Source organism: Xenopus laevis, chromosome 4S, assembly GCF_017654675.1.
Source record: "Xenopus laevis strain J_2021 chromosome 4S, Xenopus_laevis_v10.1, whole genome shotgun sequence".
Taxonomy (NCBI): Eukaryota; Metazoa; Chordata; class Amphibia; order Anura; family Pipidae; genus Xenopus; species Xenopus laevis.
Window position 1 is genome coordinate 118,886,959 of NC_054378.1, and position 22,134 is coordinate 118,909,092.

General features: G+C 42.4%; 1 protein-coding gene across 1 annotated transcript in view; it reads left to right on the forward strand.

Moving 5' to 3' along the window:
* Nucleotides 1-3,178: 3,178 nt before the first annotated feature.
* The window catches only part of LOC108715909 (mitogen-activated protein kinase 12), a 37,868-nt gene continuing 18,912 nt past the window's right edge, over nt 3,179-22,134 (forward strand). Inside the window, exons 1-4 of the mRNA XM_018261457.2 lie at nt 3,179-3,348; nt 9,218-9,347; nt 11,731-11,789; nt 15,635-15,746. Of these exons, the coding sequence (XP_018116946.1) occupies nt 3,230-3,348; nt 9,218-9,347; nt 11,731-11,789; nt 15,635-15,746 (420 nt within the window). The 5' untranslated portion in view covers nt 3,179-3,229. The remainder of the gene's footprint in view (nt 3,349-9,217; nt 9,348-11,730; nt 11,790-15,634; nt 15,747-22,134) is intronic.

Sequence of the window (22,134 nt, forward strand, 5' to 3'; positions counted from 1 at the left end):
TATCTACCAGGCAGCTCTTATCTGGTTACCTTCCCATTGTTCTGATGATGGACTTCTGGGGGGGGGGATTGGGTGATATCAATCTAACTTGCAGTACAGCAGTAAAGAGTGACTAAAGTTTATCAGAGCACAAGTCACATGACTGGGGGCACCTAGGAAACTGACAATATGTCTAGCTACATGTCAGAATTCAAAATTAAATATAAAAAAATCAGTGCAGAAGTCTGCTGGAGCAGCAATATGATGTGTTTTGATTAAGTGGAAGGGTAACACTGCACAGTTGATATTCTTCCCTTTCAACTCCCCTTACTGCCCTTCGGATTCGACTTTTCACCGTCTCTGTTGCCTTCATTCCGTATCATTTAGCTGTTGTGCATTAACCTGCAGTATATCTCAGGCAATCATTTATCCTATAGGCCTGGCGCTTCCAGTGTAAATATTTGCAGTTTGGATGGTTCATAGCAAAACTCTTTCATTCCATTTAATGAATTAGTTCTCCATCTCTCTGATCCATAATGTGTTTTTATGGACTTGTGCCCAGACTTGTGCCCACAGATTTTTATCTGACAAAGCCCCGGCCAAGAACGATTATATACAATTTGCCTAGTGGGAAAGGTCAGCTAAATATGATTGTTTTGTTTCCTGCAGAGTAGAATAATCTGAATATCTCTGCAGCTGGTGCAGCTTTGTGTTTTCTCTTTCACTTCAGTCTGACAACAAGGGTCGCTGACAACTATGAAGCAGTCAAGGATGCGCTAGACAGCTGCAGGACAGTAAAGAAATAATAATAAAAAAAATAATAGAAAATAAATATTGAGATGAGCTGTAGTAGGATAGAATATCCCTGTTTCTGTATATAAGAATGGATTTAGTTCTTGCTAAAGCCTAAGCCTAGTTATTGTGAGTGCTCGCTCAATGCACTTCTTATACATTGTCTAAGATTTACTATTTCCCTATTCCCTCATGCCCAGTCTGCTGTGAGCCAACCCTTGCACTGCCAGAAAACTTTATTGGCTCACTGCATATACAATATATATATATATATATATATATATATATATATATATATATATATATATATATATATATATTTAGCACAGAAGTAGGCAGGTAGAAGCTTGCAGAGACAGCAGTGCAGCAGGCAGGTCAGTGGGTGCCTGGGGCAGTAACATTAGTAAGAAGCATCTCACTCAGATTATTCACTTATGCCTCCCAAGAGAGAAAATCATCTATAAAGGTGGCCATACACGGGCCGATAAAAGCTGCCGACAGACTGTGTCGGCAGCTTATTGGCCCGTGTATGGGGGCCCCCCGACGGGCTTCCCCGATCGAGATCTGGCCGAAAGTCGGCCAGATCTCGATCGGATGGGACAGAAAATCCCATCGGATCGCGGCCGCATCTGTTCGTTGATGAGGTCCCGCGATCCGACCGCCCGTTTCCCGAATGCTAGGATCCGATCGTTGGGCCCTAGGGCCCACGATCGGATCTGCCCGATATTGCCCACCTGAAGGTGGGCATATCGGAGGGAGATCCGCTCGTTTGGCGACATCGCCAAACGAGCGGATCTATCCATGTATGGCCACCTTTAAGTAAGCAGATCTGCTTCTCTCAGCCTGCAAAACTACACAGTCTGATAACCGCTGGTCCCAACAGCATATGTGCCCATAGCCTTAATGTTTTGGTTAAATGCAGGAAAATGATCAACTAAACTGTTTTGAACAAAGAAAGGGGACATTTTGCTCTCCAAAAAAATATTGGTGGACAAGAGTTTATAAACAGTCTGTGACCCTCCTGGGCGTGGTCATTTTGTGGTGTCTGTGTGTTTGTGCTGTACTGTTTGTACTGGGGATGGTGCAGTGGAAGGTGAACAGAGGACAGTGGGTTGTGTGGGTGCAGGTTGATCTATTGATTTGGCAGGGGGTAGCGCGTAATAACAACTCTACTTTCATGTTATCAGTACCATGAGCCCTCAACTCCATATATCTAGCCCCACCAATTAAACCATTTCTGTGTTCCTGTAGTGATCCCCAACCAGTCACTCGTGAGTAACATGTTGCTCTCCAACCCATTGGATGTTGTTCTCAGTGGCCTCAAAGCAGGTGCTTATTTTTGAATTCCAGGCTTGGAGGCAGGTTTTAATTGTATAAAAACTAAGTATAGTGCCAAGTAGAGTCTCTTGTAGGCTGCCAGTCAACATAGGGGCTACAAAATAGCCAATCACAGCTCTTATTTGGCACCCAATGGACTTTTTCAAGCTTGTGTTGTTCCCCAAATCTTTTTACATTTGAATGTGGCTCACGGGTTAAAAAGGTTGGGGACCCTATCTGTAGATAATTAGTTTTTGGGTGAAAAAAACAGCAGATTAAATTTCTAAGAACATATTCCACCAGTAGATACTTTTAGTACTTTTAATATATAAATCAGGAATGTCTCAACTTCTCCAGCCCCTCAACTGTTGTTGAAACAAGACACCTAGCACCTCACCGACCCAAGGGGCCCTTCTTCCCCAACAGCTGCCCTGCTCTCTAACATATAGTGTGGGCAGAGCTCATCCCACCAGTGATGGGAAAATATCATCAGGGATATACAATATTGACAAAGCTACAATGATAACTAAACATTTCGATCATAATTTATATAAAGTTGTACAGGTATAGGATCCCTTATCTGGGAACCCGATATCCAGAAAGCTCTGAATTACGGAATGGCTCCCATAGACTCCATTTTATCCAAATAATCCAAATTTTTAAAAATGATTTCCTTTTTCTCTGTAATAATAAAACAGTAGCTTGTACTTGATTCCAACTAAGATATAATTAATCCTTATTGGAAGCAAAACCAGCCTATTGGGTTTATTTAATGTTTAAATGAATTTCTAGTAGACATAAGGCATGAAGACCCAAATTATGGAAAGATCCATTATCCGGAAAACCCCAGCATTTCTGCATGTTAGAAAATGCTGCTTGGGATAGGGGTAACGTAATTTAATGACAATTTCTTTCCCTGAACAGTTAAATGGGCCTGCCTAGACCTGTCATACTATTTGTACTACAAACCATGGTATGATGGCTGCCCTCACTTCCTTGCTGGGAAATAACTTGGATTCCTGGTGTGACCTTCCATATACGGAGTGCACACCCGCCTCTTTCCCTCAGATACCTGGGAAGGGAGGGGGTAAACCTGGGGAGAGATAGAACTCATTGTCACTGAGCTCGGCTGGGAGACACCATGGAGTCCGGGGCAAGGAAAGGTTTCTATAGGCAGGACATTAACAAGACTAAATGGGAAGTGCCCGGGCGATACACAGACTTGGCTGCAGTGGGCTCAGGGGCCTATGGAACTGTATGGTAAGTATAATATTTAAATAATATATTTAGTTAATTAGACTTTTTTTCACTAAATACAAATAAATAGCTTTTTGGTGGCTTCCTACCGATTATGATACAAGGTTTTTTTTTATTGTATATGCTCTAGGGCAGGGGTCCCCAACCTTTTTTACCCGTGAGCCAAATTCAAGTGTAAAATAATGTAGGAGAGCAACATAAGCATGCAAATAGTTCCTGGGGCTTCCAAATAAGGGCTACGATTGGGTATTGGTAGCCCCTATGTGGACTTGCAGCCTATAGGAGGCTCTGTTTGCGATTACACCTAGTTTTTATGCAAATAAAGCTTTAAGCCAGGAATTCAAAAAGAAGCCCCTGCTTGGAAGCCACTGGGAGCAACATCCAAGGGGTCGGAGAGCAACATGTTGCTCACTAACCACTGGTTGGAGATCACTGCTCTAGGGAAAGAAGTTCCAGTAAAATACAGAGAATATCGGTGGCATCTGTGTTCCCTTGATTACATTGGATTGTCATTTATATATACCCATCATATACTACATTGGGGATGAGCTGCAAGTAACATACAGCCTGATATTAGAGAAAAGGACACCGGGGAAAGGACTACTTGTGGCACTACCCATTATTATAAGTGACTGACCGAGATTCCCACTAATTTGCCAAGGGCAAGAAGGGCAATTAAAGTTGTCGGGGTGCTTCAGAACAATAACAGAATTAGGGATGCTCCGAATCCAGGATTCGGCCAGGATTCGGCCAGGATTTGGCCTTTTTCAGCAGGATTCGAATTCAGCCAAATCCTTCTGCCCAGCCGAACCGAATCCTAATTTGCATATGCAAATTAAGGGCGGGGAGGGAAATTGCATGCATTTTTGTCACAAAACAAAGAAGTAAAACATTTCCCCCCTCCCACCGCTAATTTGCATATGCAAATTAGGATTTGGATTCGGTTCGGTATTTGGCAGAATCTTTCTCAAAGGATTCGGGGGTTTGGCCAAATCCAAAATAGTGGATTCGGTGCATCCCAAACTGAATAATACATTCTAAAACATTTATTTAGTTATTAATATCATAAACTTCAAAACAACTTTCAGCCCATCCGGCTCTGGCAGAACTAAGATTCACAGAATCCCAAGGGGCAGTTATAATAATAACAATAGCATCTATGTCACCATGGGATCAATTTAAGACCTACCAGGTTCTGGGTACCCTCTAAAAACCCCTGTGACAGGTCAGATGCATAGGAGAACAAAGGCGTCACTTGACACCCATAGGCACCCAAAAATCGCTGGCGGGATGGCACTCAGATCGATTTGACTTTCCGCAGTCACCTGAAGATTCCTCTTGAGGCAACTTCGGAATGAAACGCTACAAGTGCCATCAGCCTGTACCACTGATTCAGGGAGACAATTCCACATCTTCACAGCTCTCACTGTAAAAAACCCCTTCCGAATATTTAGGCGGAACCTCTCTTCTTCTAATCGGAATGGGTGACCTTGTGTCAGCTGGAAAGACCTACTGGTAAATAAAGCATTAGAGAGATTATTATATGATCCCCTTATATATTTATACATAGTTATCATATCACCCCTTAAGCGCCTCTTCTCCAGTGTGAACATCCCCAATTTGGCCAGTCTTTCCTCATAGCTAAGATTTTCAATACCTTTTACCAGCTTAGTTGCCCTTCTCTGTACCCTCTCTAATACAATAATGTCCGCTGGAAACCAAAACTTTACGGCATCTATTGATCACAGGTTTCTTCTAAAGCCAAACCCAGCAATATCACATAGGGGCACCATAGGGCTTATCGGAATGAATTGCTGGTGAAAGGGAGGTGGAGTTACATAGTTACATAGTTAAATCGGGTTGAGTCCATCAAGTTCAACCCCTCCAAATGAAAACCCAGCATCCATACACCCACCCCTCCATACTTTCACGTAATTATATATACCCATATCTATACTAACTCCTGGTGTATAGGGGCTTTGCAACAGGCTGCCTACCCAATATCTGGTGGAAACTCGGTCTCTGTAACTATCAGACATATCAGAGATCCCACCAGACAAGGATAACATTGATGATGATGCCGTCATTGCCCCCAAGGGTCCATGTAGATTGTGAGAATGAGCTGATCAGCAGCTCTATTTGCCCAGCGCAAATCATCATTCTGTAAGTGAATAGTCATTTAAGTGTTGAATTGTTTTTAAAAGTCTGAGCAGAGTCAGTTGGAAACTACTAAGAAAAAGAAGTTGATGCGGTTTGTTATAGACAGTCTGTGACCAAATCAAATGCTGACCGGTGGCTCCTGAGTTGCTCCAGAACCAGTTTAGATGGGATCTGTTTGCTCTTCGCTACTCTTCTTTCAGGCCAGGAGGGAATCCAATGAGAACACAGGGCAGATATTATAGCTGGAAAATAAACATACAAATTCATGGAAGAGCCCATTCATGGCTACGTCTCCAAGCATTCCATTCATGATTCAACAGGGAGACACTGAGATAATTGTCTTTGTTGTCCATGGAATGGAATGATGGACAATTCTATAACATCCCTTAACGCTTAGTTTTTAACCTGAAAATATGTGCACCAATGGGTTCAGTAGCACCAGAGCATGACTGTCCAAATATAAGGTTAATGTAATAAAGAAAAGAGCTTGTAACCCACATCAGCCAATCAGATGTTTGTTTTTGAATACCTGACCATTAAATTCACCTGAATTGTTTGCCGTGGGTAGGGTTGCCACCCGGCAGGTATTTTACTGGCCTAGCCGGTAAAACACCTGCCAAGGCCGGGGCCGGTATTACAAATTTACCGGCAATGTAGCTGCCGGTAAATTTGTAATACCCTTAAAAAGACCCCCGCGGCCAGCCCCCAATCCCTTGTAAAACTTACCTTGTCCTTCGGTTCTTGTCCTTGCTGCGCATTGGCCCCGCCCCTTTGCAGCATAACCCCACCCCTTTGATGTCACATCACGCCCCCTTTTTGTACCCGCCCCCACCAGCCGGAATTTTTTTTGGGAAAAGGTGGCAACCCTAGCTGTGGGTTACTAGGTCATAAGCAAACTTTGCACCATTACAATAACTATTATGGCGCCTTCAGCTTCATCCCCCTACACCATCAGCAGGTTTTGGCATAAACAATAACTGAAAAGCTGCAGGTTGGGCAGCATTGGTACAAAGTGTTGCTTTCTCCATTTTGTCCTGCTGCCTCCATCTTTTCCTTCCGTACCTAAAGCTGGCCATGCATGCCCAGATTTGGGTCGTAGTTTGGCCAGCTTCATCTAGACCACCTAGGCATGTATTGCAGGTCAGGGGGTGTTTCAACAGATCATCCTGTGATTCTGTAATAGCCCTCCTTCACCTCCTGCAGTCCATCATTCAGGCTGTTGGCCCATTCCGATTAGAAGAAAAGAGGTTCTGCCTATATATTGGGAAGGGGTTTGTTACAGTGAGAGCTGTGAAGATGTGGAATTGTCTCCCTGAATCAGTGGTACAGGCTGATACATTAGATAGGTATAAGAAGGGGTTGGATGGTGTTTAGCAAGTGAGGGAATACAGGGTTATGGGAGATAGCTCATAGTACAAGTTGATCCAGGGACTGGTCCCATTGCCATTTTGGAGTCAGGATGGAATTTACCCCCCTCTGAGGCAAATTGGAGAGGCTTCAAATGTTTTTTTTTGTCTTCCTCTGGATCAACTGGCAGTTAGGCAGGTTAAAATAGAGTTGAACTTGATGGACGTGTGTCTTTTTTCAACTATGTTACTAGGGATGCACCAAATCCGTCTGCCTGGCCGAACCAAATCCGAATCCTAATTTGCATATGCAAATTAAGGACGAGGAGGGAAATTGTGTGAATTTTTGTCACAAAACAAGGAAGTAAAAAAAGTTTTTCCCTTCCCACCCCTAATTTGCATATGCAAATTAGGATTCAGGTTCGGTATTCAGCTGAATCTTTCGCGAAGGATTCAGGGGTTCGGCCGAATCCAAAATAGTGGATTGGGTGCATCCCTATATGTTACTATGTACGAGGCCCCTGCACGTACGAAGCCACTCTTCAGCAAATGTAAAACTTTTAATTCATCAACATAAATTTCCGACTCAAAAATATAAATGTTTTTATCACTAAAAAGTAAATGTACTTTTTTGGATTCGGCGGAACACCCGAATCCTTCGTGAAAGATTTGGCCGAATACCGAACTGAATCCGAACCCTAATTTGCATATGAAAATCAGCGAGGGGGAGGGAAAAATAGTGGCAAGCACGAAGAAAAAATTTTTTACTTCCATGTTTTGTGACGAAAAATCACATGATTTTAAGGATTAGGATTCGGTTCAGCCAGGCTCAAGGATTCGGCCGAATCCGAATCCTGCTGAAAATGGCCGAATACCGAACCGATTCCTGGATTCACTGCATCCCTAATACAAACAGAATTGGGACAAACGCTTCCATGGCCAAACCACACTCTTATCCCCTGTCTGGAAGATTTAGAGGGGACATAGATTAGCTGATATGGGAAGGGGGGTAAGAAAGGAGCAAATGTTTTCCTCTACTGACCCCTAGTTCTGAAAAATGATCAGTTAATGCTGGTTAGTATAGTATGCCTATAAGAAAAAACTACTGCTGCAGCACCTCTTTGTTGCAAAGTGAAAAATTTAATTTATTAGGTCAGACAACCAGGCAATGTTTCGGGTTTACTCTTTGTCTTTTTCAAGCCTGAGACCTAGTGCAAACTTTGTACCCCTGGGGAAAAAATCCTTGTGAATCATTAACCCTTTCTACTTCCCCAGGGGTTACGTGGGACTGAGTTTCCCCCCACTGTGTTATCTTATTACCTACATCGAGCAGCTGGCCGACAAACTATTTACAGAGAGATATATCCATTGGAAATTATTATGAGCTGCCTAATGAGCTTAGCAGTAATGACTGCTCATTGTAGCATGAAAATAACTCTCAGTGAACTGCAGCCTGATGCTGAGGAGATCCCAGAGCATTAAATCTATAAAGCGCTTAATCATATGGAGGTGTTTGTTTGGCTCATTGTTTTAAATGGGATTCTATTCAGAATGTTACACAGCAGAGAATCAAAAAGGATTCTAAGGCTAGAGTCACATGGGGAGAATCAAGGCTCCTAATCTTGGAATATGTTTATGTACATGTAGGGGACTGGTAAATTAGTCTCCCAGTGCTATCTAGCAGGCAGTCCCCTAGTGTTATAGATGCTTAAGCAAGCAGGCAGATCTCCAGTGGAACCTAGACAGGTCAGGTCTAGTAAGGATAGGCTACTCACCTTAAGAGGTCACTCTAGGAGTGACAGATAGTTAGGCTATTTAGCTGAGCAGCTTGAAGCTCCTCTGAGGATTGTAAGTGGGAGTATGATCCCGGGTACTTATTGCTCAGAAGTAGGGACTAAGTGTACAGACCTAGGGATGTGAGGTTCCCCTCAGGGGACTGATACTGATCAGAGGTGCTGTGAGTATATGCCTATACACTGTTGATATATGATCCTGTTTGCTCTATATGTACACTCCTTTGTGGATGCTCCTGTTCAATAAATATGTTCTTTGGTTAAGCTATAAGATCCACTCGTGCCCAATTATTGTACCCTGCAAGTTACAGTTGTACTACACCCTGCCTCCACACCGTTTGTGAGAGCTTAGCACCTAAGAATTAAGGTCTCATCCAGAGCACAGTATAGGGGTGAAGCCTATAGATAGAGAACGGGGCAGTCATTTTACTGTAGCACTACCTATGATTCAAGGTGGAGTTGCCATATGGAAAGATTCTAGGACTCAGTGAACAGCACTATGTGTAAAGAAATACTGTAGGTACCACCAGGGATGGAGATTATTTTAAACATAGTTTCCATCTTGCCAAACAGCTCTGCTCAAGACCATCTGACAGGGGAGCGGGTGGCCATAAAGAAGCTTCTCCGTCCATTTCAGTCATTGGTTCATGCCAAGAGAGCCTATCGGGAGCTTCGCCTACTCAAGCACATGAAGCATGAAAACGTAAGTCCCTTCTCATCCTTATCTTGGTGCTCCTTCCACTGCCCATACTTTCAGTAATATCATAATTGTTCAATGTGTGAAACTTGGGACAGACATAATTATTGTGCATGACCAGGATAAAGCCATTTCCATAGGTAGAGTCTTTGGTTATATTGGTGGGATACCCAACTGCTTTAATGAGATCCCAAAATATAAGTAATACAACCACTGCTGGGGTGCTGGGAACGTCAGTTCAGCAAATTTAGAGAGCATGAGGCATTTATACACTACATAAAAAGCCTACTGGATATATAATGGTCACCAAAAGTAGGCATCAGCTGTGGGTAGAGCATGTGTCACACCAGAGGTTCCTAAACTCTGGGGCTGGATGTGTGGGCTCAATGTGAACTTGGGTAAAAATTGGGGAGTGTTTAGTTGCTGCCCTAGATATTACTGGGAGCCCTGACTGAAGGTCATTTAGAGGACTGGGTCACAGATTATTTGCTGCCCTATATTCTCCTATAGTGAGATAAACTTGCCATATATATTTAACCTTTGTATGGGGTAAGTGTTCATGACTAAATATTGCCCCATAAACAGAGGCTTAATCCAAAATTGTTTTAAAAACCGCTGAGGTTTAACCTTACAGCTGACAGCAATACAATGACAAGTCAAGCAGTATTCCAGCAGTATAAAGCAATGCCTGGGCATCTGAGTCTCTCCTGGATCACTTTAGGGGGAATTTTTAATTTGCAACTTGGGTCTTGTATAGGGATGTAGCGAACTGTTCGCCGGCGAACTTGTTCGCGCGAACTGCGACCGTTCGCGTCCGCCGAATGTTCGCGAACGTCGCGCGACGTTCGCATTTTGAGTTCGCGTTCGATTCAAATACAAATCGTTCGACCATTCGACCATTCGAATTCCTTCGACCGCTAAAAATCGAACGATTTCCATTCGTTCGAACGATTGTAAGCATTCGATCGAATGAAAAGCATTCGATCGAATGAAAAGCATTCGATCGAATGAAAAGCATTCGATCGAATGCTTCGATCGTTCGATTCGAATGAAAATCATTCGATCGAACGATTAAAATCCTTCGATCGTTCGAATCGAACGATTTTAGCGGGTGTTCGAAGTTCGCGAACTGTTCGCAAACGTTCGCATTTTTTGCCGGTGTTCGCGAACACCAAATCGGCAGTTCGCTACATCCCTAGTCTTGTACTATTGTCCCAGCCACCAGGGTAGTAACCCTGCTCAGCACTTACTACCAGTCTAGAAATCCTTCTCTAGCTATTTCACTCTCACTGCCACCACTTGACCAGCTTCCAGCATTGTTAAAATCAGCTAAAAAGCCCCACCAAATCTGAGCATGTTTGTCCAGTTTGAGTGGGAGTGTAATTTACAGGCACCAGTGGGAAGATAGAGCCATTCACAAAACTTAAAGCATTTCTATCATGATTTTTATGATGTAGTTTTTATTTCTAAATGACATCGTTTACACTGATAATAATTCACTCTACAATATAAAATTTAATTCCTGAACCAGCAAGTGTATTTTTTTTAGTTGTAATATTGGTGTGTAGGTGCATCTCAGATCATTTTACCTGGTCATGTGATTTCAGAAAGAGCCAGCACTTTAGGATGGAACTGCTTTCTGGCAGGCTGTTGTTCCTCCTACTCAATGTAACTGAATGTGTCTCAGTGGGACCTGGATTTTACTATTGAGTGCTGTTCTTAGATCTACCAGGCAGCTGTTATCTTGTGTTAGGGAGCTGCTATCTGGTTACCTTCCCACTGTTCTGTTGTTGTTGTTGCTGCTACTGGGGGGGGAGGGAGGGGTAATATCACTCCAAATTGTAGTACAGCAGTAAAGAGTGACTGAAGTTTACCAGAGCACAAGTCAGATGACTGGGGTCAGCTGGGAAACTGACAATATGTCTAGCCCCATGTCAGATTTTAAAATTAAATATAAAAAAATCTGTTTGCTCTTTTGAGAAACTGATTTCTCTAGCTTCTCCATCTTCTTTTGATTTCAATGGGAAAGCCTGAAGCCTTCAGTATTGGGGCAGCTCATAAATGAGGAGGATTTAGGCTTTTTTAGTGAAAGGACATCTCAGGGGAAGAACTGTAACTTTGCAACATGCTGCAACATTCACAGAGCTGAAAAATACATGTGCCACAGCAATAAAATTCTAATCTGCCAGTTTCCCAGTTAGTCTAATAAGGATGAAGTCCAAAATAAGTCACTTTACTCTGTAGTCTGCATCCAAGTAACAGGCAATTAAGCACAATGCAGAGAATTATAACGTTCTGGAGCCAGGCAAGAGTACTTCATAAATACAGAGTGAGAGCTGATGAACGCCTATTCCCGTATTTATTCCCAAGTTTTTCTACCATTTCACAGGTCATTTCTCTCCTTAATGTCTTCACACCAGACGAGTCGATGGGAACCTTTCAGACTTTGTAAGTACTGATTCTGAAATGGACCAAAATGCGTGCCGATTGAAATCACTTTTATTCTAAAGGTATCATGTTGCACATAATTCTCATTGCTCCTGTATCGTGCTAACACTGCAACATGCTTGCCATATTTCAGGAGCAAGAGGGCTCCTCTTAACACAGCTTAGGAGATCAGGCAACTTTACCTACTTTACACCAGGGGTTTTCATATGATCAGACACAGCCCCCTTGAGCCAATAATAATAACGCTAAAGAGCTGCAATCTATAAGGCCAGTCTAAAGGGCCAAAGTCTCTTGGAATATAGCCCCCAGTCCACAAGGGCCCCAATATCAAGTTTCAAAAAAATTATACTCCAAAAAGTTCTATTCAAAGTTAAAAATCAATATTTTTATTAAATACAAAATTTAAAAAGTAGGCATACAGACCCATTGATGTTCCGCCTTACGCGTTTCATACACACTGATACTTAATCATTGAGCGCCTATGATTAAGTACCAGTGGGTATGAAACGCATAAGGCGGAACATCAATGGGTCTGTATGCCTACTTTAAAATTTTGTATTTAATAAAAATATTGATTTTTAACTTTGACTAGAACAGCCCCCTTGAGGCCAACATTTGTACACCCCTATTTGCTGACTATAAGCATACAGATATATAGAAAATATGCTTATGTTTATCATTGATAGTAAATTAGCCTTCACCTTAAAGGGGTGGTTCAGCTTTAAGGTAACTTTTATTATGTTATAGAATAGCTAATTCTAAGCAACTTTTCAATTGGTTTTCATTATTTATAGTTTTATAGTTATTTGACTTTTTCTTCTGACTCTTTGCAGCTTTCAAATAGGCGTCACTGACCCCATCTAAAAACAAATGCTCTGTAAGGCTACGAATGTATTGTTATTGTTACTTTTTATTACTTATCTTTCTATTCAGGCCTCTCCTATTCATATTCCAGTCTCATATTCAAATTAATGCATGGTTGTTAGGGGAATTTGGACCCTTGTTACCAGTTTTCTTAAAATGCAAATTGAAATAACTCAAAAACCCTCAATAATTAAAACAAATTGCAAATTATCTCAGATTATCACTCTCTACATCATACTAAATGTTATCATTAAGCCTCCCAGTGCTGGCAGTCCAAGTCAGAATCACCATCTTATTTTTTGGATGCGTAGGGGGGCCCAGAATCTTCTGTTTGCCATAGGTAAGTCATGTGGCCTCAAGAATGCTGGTACGTTCTATACTAGTAATTGAAGCATAACCATTTATATAGCTTAAATCTAAAACTCTGATATCTACAGTATACATTTGATTGTAGGTGTGAGCGTGAAACTGGCCTCATATAACTACTGCTCATATTCTGTACAGTCACAGTTGGCATATAGATTATAGGAGACATAGCCAAATTAGAAGCGAGTGGTAGAGAGAGAGAAGGTAAAGGGGTTCAAGAGCAAGAGATAAAGTAAGATGGAACAGGGTGAGGACAGCATGAGAAAACATATGGGCTAACAGTGGCTAACGCTAGCGAAAATTCACCAGCTTGACGTCATTTTGGCACTTCGCCGATTTACGGGCATAAATTCACTAGCGAAATAGACAGACTCTAGCGGTATTTCGCACGCCAGGCGAAGTTGAGCTCCAAGGGACGTAACAACGCTAATTCACTAATAATTTGTGGATTTTACTGAACGTTACCTCTTGCACCAGACTTTACTTCGCCAGCTCAGACCAGGCGAAGTACGATAGAGTAGATAGGAGTTTCTCTAAAAATAGTTGAAATTTTTTCTAAGTAGGCTGAAAAAGATCGTAATTTATTTTTGGGGCACCCTCCTTCTCCCCTACATTTCCTAACATATGGCACCTAAACTATACAGTGGGCACGTGTAGGGCAATATAACAACTCTATTTTATTTTATTAAGGTTCCCTGGGCTTGTGTAATGTAATGTATTTGTTGCAGCATATACGTCCATTCAACTTTAACTTGGCGCCGTATGCAAATTAGGCATCGCTAGCGTAACTTCACATTGCTTGACGAATTAACGATTGCGCAACTTCTCTACCTTTCGGCTCCCTGGACGCAACTTCGGATTTTAGTGAATTTGCGATGCCCTGGCGAATCTACGCCTGGGGAAGTGTTTTGCCAAGTGAGAGAAGCCGTCGCTGGCGCAACTTCGGAGCTATGTAAATTTGCCCCATAGTGAGGTGAAGGAAAAAATGATGATTAAGGTCAGTAGGGGAAAGGAGTACATAAGGGAAACATGAGTGAAAAATCTATACATGGAGAGGATAGGAGTTAGAGTCCTGATCAGGTCTATTTTTATACCGTACACGGCCCATACCCGCAATTCTCAAATTTCCACCACTGATCCACTACCGGAGACGACCCACAATAGGCCAACTAACTGTCCAACCCGGGGACATGCAAAACCAGAAATTAAGTCACTTTGGACCAGAAGTGACACCACTCCAGCGCCAAATCGGCACAAAATATAAAAAAACTACCAGAACCACAGGGAAGGGTGTGAGAGATCAAACCCGCACCTTTGTTGGGTACCCAGCCGGGTTACATGCGGTAGAGTCCTGCGCGGGCCCATTTTTTGGAACCCGTACCCAACCTGTACCCACAACCTGCAAACCACAACCCGCATTCTTACCCGCTTCCCAACCCACAAGTACCTTATCCGCAACCCGGACCCGCGACCCTCTGACCATCAAGAATCAGGAAGTGATGTCATTGTAAACTCGGAAGATTGTAAACATCATTGGAAGTAGGCGTGATCAGAAAAAAAGGAGTATAAATCACTATTGAGAAGACCCGCGGCCCGACCTGCGACCCCGCAGACTGCCGACCCGCATCTATACCTGCACCTGGAACTTCTACCTGCATCCCGCAGGGTACCACAGGTTTTTGCGGGTACCAGACTTGCTGCAGGACTCGAACCTGCGGATTGCCAGCACTCCCAGGGAATAGGGGGCCTCTCCATTGCCTTCCCCTCCCTTTTCTTTCTCCTCCATCATTCTCATCCACTTCTTTGTCCTCTATCTCATCACTGCAAAATACCTATCAGCCGTATTTAATTTCATCCAATACCCAGTACTCATATTAGAGTCCTGCACTGGGTCGGGTACCTGCAGAATACCCACAAAGTGGTCGGATTTTGGACAAAGACAATGGAGGGGCCTGACAAAGAAAAGAGAAAGAAAAGTGGGAAGATGATACACAGAACAGGAGAGACTAAGGGGTATATTTATCAAAGAGTGAACTTAATAGTGAAGTTCCGCCACTCTCCATTCATTTCTATGGGATTTTTATAGGCGTTTTTATCAGGGTTACTTTCACTTTCACCCATTGATAAATACGCCTTTCAAAATCCCATAGAAATGAATTGAGAGTTGCGGAATTTCACTCTAGTGGCGGAACTTCACTCTTCGATAAATTTACCCCAAAGGGAGAAGTAACAGAAGATAAAATGCAAAGCCCACCCAGGATATGATATATGACAAACCAAAACCATACCAATTGTGCCCAGATAAACCATGCCACCTTCTCCTCCCCATCAGCTTTAGAAGTAAAGGGGCTCATAGAAAAAAAAATGAATTCCTAAGTCTGGAACTGATTAAACTAGAACATAATATATGTAGGTAAATGGGCCCTTTGTCTAAGTTAATTATTTGGGCCAACAGTTCCACCCTGAAGTGGAATTAAGTGAAAATCACAATCCCAAGCATGTCTCTTATAAATGCCCAAGGAAATAAAGCCAGTTTTCTCTTATTTTTTAAGTTGTTATTGGAAAATTGGATTCCCATTCCCAACCCACTGACGGCTGTACTTTTAATTCTACAGTTACCTGGTTATGCCGTTTATTGCTGTTGACTTAAGCCGGGTGATGAGAATGCAAAGACTCAATCACAGCACAATAATGTACCTTCTCTATCAGATCCTGCGGGGCCTCCAGGTAAGATGAGCCATGATATGTCATTTGACTGCTGTTTATTTTAATATAAGAAAATAATCGTTTCTAATAGTTTCTAAAAATAGAAACAGTGATTATTCTATTTTCTTACAGATGTTCTGATATTTAATGTATTATAGTTGTGCACTTTTGATCAGTTTTGGCCCCTGATGCAGCCAAATGACTCATGTAGTTTTCCCCGGATTGATTGCTACAGTCTACTGATTGCTCAAAGGCAAATTTTTAGGAAAAGAAGGGCAGGTATTGTTATCCAGAATGTATGGGATCTGGGGGTTTCTGAATAACGGATCTTCCCATAATTTGGGTCTTCATCCATTAAAGGGGTGATTCACCTTTATGTTAATTTTTAGTATGTTAAAGAATGACCAGTTTTAAGCAACTTTTCAGTTGGTCCTCATTTTTTATTTTTTGTACTTTATTAATTATTTGCCTTCTTCTTCTGACTCTTTCCAGCTTTCAGGTGGGGGCCACTGACCCCATCTAAAAACAGTTGCTCTGTAAGGCTACAAATATATTGTTATTGGTACTTTTTATTACTCATCTTTCTATTAGGGATGCACCGAATCCACTTTTTTGGATTCGGCCGAACCCCCGAATCCTTTGTGAAAGATTCGGCCGAATACCGAACCGAATCCGAACCCTAATTTGCATATGCAAATTAGGGGTGGGAAGGGAAAAATTTTTTACTTCCTTGTTTTCTGACAAAAAGTCACGTGATTTCCCTCCCCGTCCCTAATTTGCATATGCAAATTAGGATTCGGATTCGGTTCGGCCAGGCAGAAGGATTCGGCCGAATCCGAATCCTGCTGAAAAAGGCCGAATCCTGGCCGAATCCCGAACCGAATCCTGGATTCGGTGCATCCCTACTTTCTATACAGACCCTTTCCTATTCAAATGTCAGTCTCTTATTCAGACAAATGCATGGTTGCTAGGGTCATTTGGATCCTAGCAACCAGATTGCTGCAATTGCAAACTGGAGAGCTGCTGAATAAAAAGCTAAATAACTCAAAAACCACAAATAATAAAAAATGAAAACCAACTGCAAATTGTCAGAATATCATTCTCTACATCATACTAAAAGTTAACTCAAAGGTGAACAACCCCTCTAAGTCTACTAGAAAATTATTAAACATTAAATAAACCCAATCATTTTTTAAAATTTGGATTACGGGTATAGGACCTGTTATCCAGAATGCTCGGGACCTGGGGTTTCCGGCTAACAGATCTTTCCGTAATTTTGATCTTCAAACCTTAAGTCTACTAGAAAATCATGTAAACATTAAATAAACCCAATAGGCTGGTTTTGTTTCCAATAAGGATTAATTATATCTTAGTTGGGATCAAGTACAAGCTACTGTTTTATTATTACAGAGAAAAAGGAAACCATTTTCAAACATTTGGATTATTTGATTATGATAGAGTCTATGGAAGACGGCCTTTCCGTAATTCAGAGCTTTGTGGATAACAGATTTCTGGATAAAGGATCCCATACCTGTATTTGGGTAAAATGGGATCTATGGGAGAACTTTTTGGATAATGGGTTTCCGAATAACAGATCCTATACTTGTATAAGCCAGTCAGTGCTGTACAAAGAAGAGGTGGGTGCAGGCATTTGCGCAGGGGGTAGTTTGCAAGTTAGGAGGGGGCCCCAGGACTACTAAGAGGGCCCTTGGTTTCACAGTCCTGGTGGACCCCCAATGCTCCAGTCCGACCCTGTGTTCTGCTGTAAGTTTACCTTTTCCCCCGCCTCATGTGTGACCACAAAGTATATTCACAGAGGGCAAGCATCTAAAATGTAGTTTTGATAGGAGCACAAAAATTCAGGCCCCTGTAATAATCCCTAGTGTTCCTTTTTGCAACATCAGGGGGGTGAGCAAGCCTATGATATTATTTCCCTTCATCTGATTACAGTTGGTTATGGTATATTTAGGGGCATATTCTAGAAGAAGAAACATTGGCCATTTTAGCTATTCCAGAATGGATGGTTCCTGTGATTTGTACATTAATAACATGTTTGATACATAACAGATATGGGACTGTTTTCAGTTAAAGCATAATGTAGAGATCCGTAATGGCAGACTGGAGATTTGATATGACACAGGCACAGAATATACATATTATATGGAGATATCTAGTTAAACAATAACAATGGCTTATAGAGAAGCATTCAGGGTCGAGTATGGTAGGGATGGGGGTTACCCAAAAGAAAGGGGGGTCCAGGTGCTCAAGCCCCAGACCTTCAGCTCAGGGAGGTAAATGATATGCAAATAGATAATGAAGAGCTGGCACATACCAGGCCGCATGCCTTAAATTGATGTAGTTAAAAAGTATTTATTTAAGCACAAACATCACAGCAAAGCCTTACGCGTTTCATAACTTAGGGGCACTTAGTCATAGGCCTATGACTAAGTGCCCCCTAAAGTCATGACTTTTCAGTACAAATGCAGGACTGCCGGTTCAGCTGTCAAAAGCGGGATTGTCCTGCTGGAAACGAGACAGTTAGGAGGTATGGTACTGTTGCCCTGCACTGGTAAAACTGGTGTGTTTGCTTCAGAAACACTACTATAGTTTATATAAACACGCTGCTGTGTAACCATGGGGGCAGCCATTCAAAGCTGAAAAAGGAGAAAATGCACAGGATACACAGCAGATAACAGATATGCTCAGTAGAATACAATGGGATTCTTCAAAATTTATCTGTTATCTATTGCATATCCTGTGCTTGAATGGCTGCCCCCATGGCTACACAGCAGCTTGTTTATATAAACTATAGTAGTACTTATCTGTTATCTACTGTGTATCCTGTGCTTGAATGGCTGCCCCCATGGCTACACAGCAGCTTGTTTATATAAACTATAGTAGTACTTATCTGTTATCTACTGTGTATCCTGTGCTTGAATGGCTGCCCCCATGGCTACACAGCAGCTTGTTTATATAAACTATAGTAGTACTTATCTGTTATCTACTGTGTATCCTGTGCTTGAATGGCTGCCCCCCTGGCTACACAGCAGCTTGTTTATATAAACTATAGTAGTACTTATCTGTTATCTACTGTGTATCCTGTGCTTGAATGGCTGCCCCCATGGCTACACAGCAGCTTGTTTATATAAACTATAGTAGTACTTATCTGTTATCTACTGTGTATCCTGTGCTTGAATGGCTGCCCCCATGGCTACACAACAGCTCGTTTATATAAACTATAGTAGTATTTATTTGTATCTACTGTGTATCTTGTGCTTGAATGGCTGCCCCCATGGCTACACAGCAGCTTGTTTATATAAACTATAGTAGTACTTACCTGTTATCTACTGTGTGTCCTGTGCTTGAATGGCTGCCCCCATGGCTACACAGCAGCTTGTTTATATAAACTATAGTAGTATTTATTTGTATCTTCTGTGTATCCTGTGCTTGAATGGCTGCCCCCATGGCTACACAGCAGCTTGTTTATATAAACTGTAGTAGTACTTATCTGTTATCTACTGTGTATCCTGTGCTTGAATGGCTGCCCCCATGGCTTCACAGCAGCTTGTTTATATAAACTATAGTAGTACTTATCTGTTATCTACTGTGTATCCTGTGCTTGAATGGCTGCCCCCATGGCTTCACAGCAGCTTGTTTATATAAACTATAGTAGTACTTATCTGTTATCTACTGTGTATCCTGTGATTGAATGGCTGCCCCCATGGCTACACAACAGCTTGTTTATATAAACTATAGTAGTACTTATCTGTTATCTACTGTGTATCCTGTGATTGAATGGCTGCCCCCATGGCTACACAACAGCTCGTTTATATAAACTATAGGGTTTCTGAAGCTGCGTTTCTGAACTGCTTATCAGACCAAACCTCACCCCTTGGTCTTCTCTGGGGTAATAATAAAGATGAATCCTTAAAAAAACATGGTAAGGTTAACAGTCTGTAAACCCTTGGTGAGACTTGGAACATACATTCTTTGGATGAATATCCAATAAGGCTGCACTACACAAGCTTAATATGGCATGCCAAGCCAGCAGCAGCAGTATGTGCCCATAAAAACATTATTTAAGGGCAGAATAACTCATCATCGACTCTGGTTTCTACCTGAACATGAACCTTGTTGTCTAGTGAAATGACCCATCTCCTACCAAGCAATCCATGGAAGGTTCCATCTAGCCTTGGTCAATCATCCCATGTGTTTTTTTAGACTGTAGTCAGGGCCGCCATCAGAAATCCCAGGGCCCCATACAAAAAAAATTCCTGGGCCCATGGGGCTGCGCCCACCACAAGCCCCACCTACAGGTCCGCCCTCCCCACAGGTCCACCACACACTTAAAAAAAAAACATTGTTGGCTATGGTTCCCACATGTTAATAAAAAAATATTGGTGGTCAGGGCCCCCCCATTGAAAAAAACATTTGTGGTCAGGGCCCCCCATTAAAAAATATTGGTGGCTAGGACCCCACATGGGGAAAAAATTGGTGGCCAGGGCCCCCCACTTTATAAGAAAATTGGTGGCCAGGGCCCCCATTAAACGTCCATGTAAAAAAAACTTGCCCCCCCAGAAGTTTAAACAATATTTGGTGCCCAGGGCCCCACCACACAGCAGGGACCACAAAGGGTTACCTTTAGGGGGGCCCTGCTATGTTACACTTACTTCATTAGTGTGGCCCACCTGCTGTCAGTGAGCTGCCAACTACAGAAGGGAGGAGGGGAGCACAGGTGGCTGCATCTTCTTCCAGTGACAGCATTTTCTTGTAACTATTGGTTACAGAATTTCAAGTCCTGGTAAAGCTGCATGGTGATTGGATGAGCTGGAGGAGAAGTTCAAACCTCAGCTATCCAATCCCTGAGCAGCTCAACCGGGACTTAAACTCAGTGACCAATAAGGGGAAGTAATGGACAGAAGATACCTCCCCTTGTGCTCCCGCCCTGCCTTCCCGAAGTCAGCAGCTCTCAGAAAGCAGGGGGGCCCAGCTAATCCCCCCCTGATGGCTGCCCTGACTGTAGTTATGTATCCATGTTCCTGTTTAGCCATCCACATCTGGTGATCATCCTAAACCGTTCCTGTGGGAAAAGCACAACCTAGTTATTGTCATGGGAAAATGTTAGCCGGCAGCAAGTTATACAAATATTCTGAGCAAGAAGAAGGAATAACACGGGGTGTGATGTAAGTCGGTGTGACTTGCCAACGACCCAGCGGTTTGGCTGAGAATTGTGACAAAACACTTGTCTGTATTCCCATCTTATCAGCTATTCAAGGCAAATAAATATACAGCTCTCTATATATGGAAAGGTCTCCAGAAGGTCTCTAGCCATCGCTGTCATAAGAAAAATAAGTTCAGACCTAGGAAAAATGTCTAAATATTTGTAATGCAGTGCAGAAATAACAGGGAAGGAGATAAGCACGGAATCTTTTGGATGTTTGAAATGCACATTAACAAACAAGGGAAAGTTGTGCTCACCACTAATTTTTAAAACCATTGGGGGGGGTGCAATGAGGCTGTGACCACAAAATACATATAGTCAAATACACGAGTCCTCTGCACTCAACCCATTATCAATTTATTTAAGACAGCGACATTTTGTGCATACTGCTACTGAAAAATGCCTTACCCTTTAAACAAAACAGGGATTGTTTGTCCATATATTGCAATATATTTAAGCTGGCCCATCCCATATCTGGCCAGTCCTACACTCAAATTGCATCTGATTCATTAAGAATTCTATTGCTTCATTATACATTTTACAAAGGGACTAAGTTTTACCTGCAACTTACTAGCTGCTTTCAAAGTAAACCTCCCAAACTTGGCTGCCCTTTTATTAGACACCAGTGGGATCACCTGACTATAGCTGGGAAGGGTGGGAGCTACAACATGGAGCTGGTCACTGCTATAGTCAGGGGCAGCCAGTTGCCTTGCAGAATTCTAATTTCTTCAGGACACGCAGCTCTTTAAATACCCAGCACACCTAATACCCAATGCTCCAACGGGAACTTGCACATGAGAACACACTCATGAGTGAGGGGGGGGGGACATGCTTCCGCAGGGGGATCAGGCACAAAGACCCTCTGGTCTAGGGGAGGCCAAATTAGAAATCCAGGCCTGCTAAAGCATACATGGTGCTCTGATGGCCCATAAAGAAACCAATAGCCTATGGCCCTATAGCAGCCTTCACTGCCACTGGTAATCTGTAGGCTCTAGGAAATGAGGGGCTGCTGTAAGATGCCATAGACACTCACTATTAATTGGCATTGGACCTATGGGGGGCTGTTGTGTACCTCTTTTGCTTTTCTGGGGTCCACTTTGTGCACCTAAATGCTACCCCATAAAGTCCAAATCCATGCAGTAGAAAAAATGGGCTCCCAACCAGAACGGAAGAGTCTCTGAATGTGAG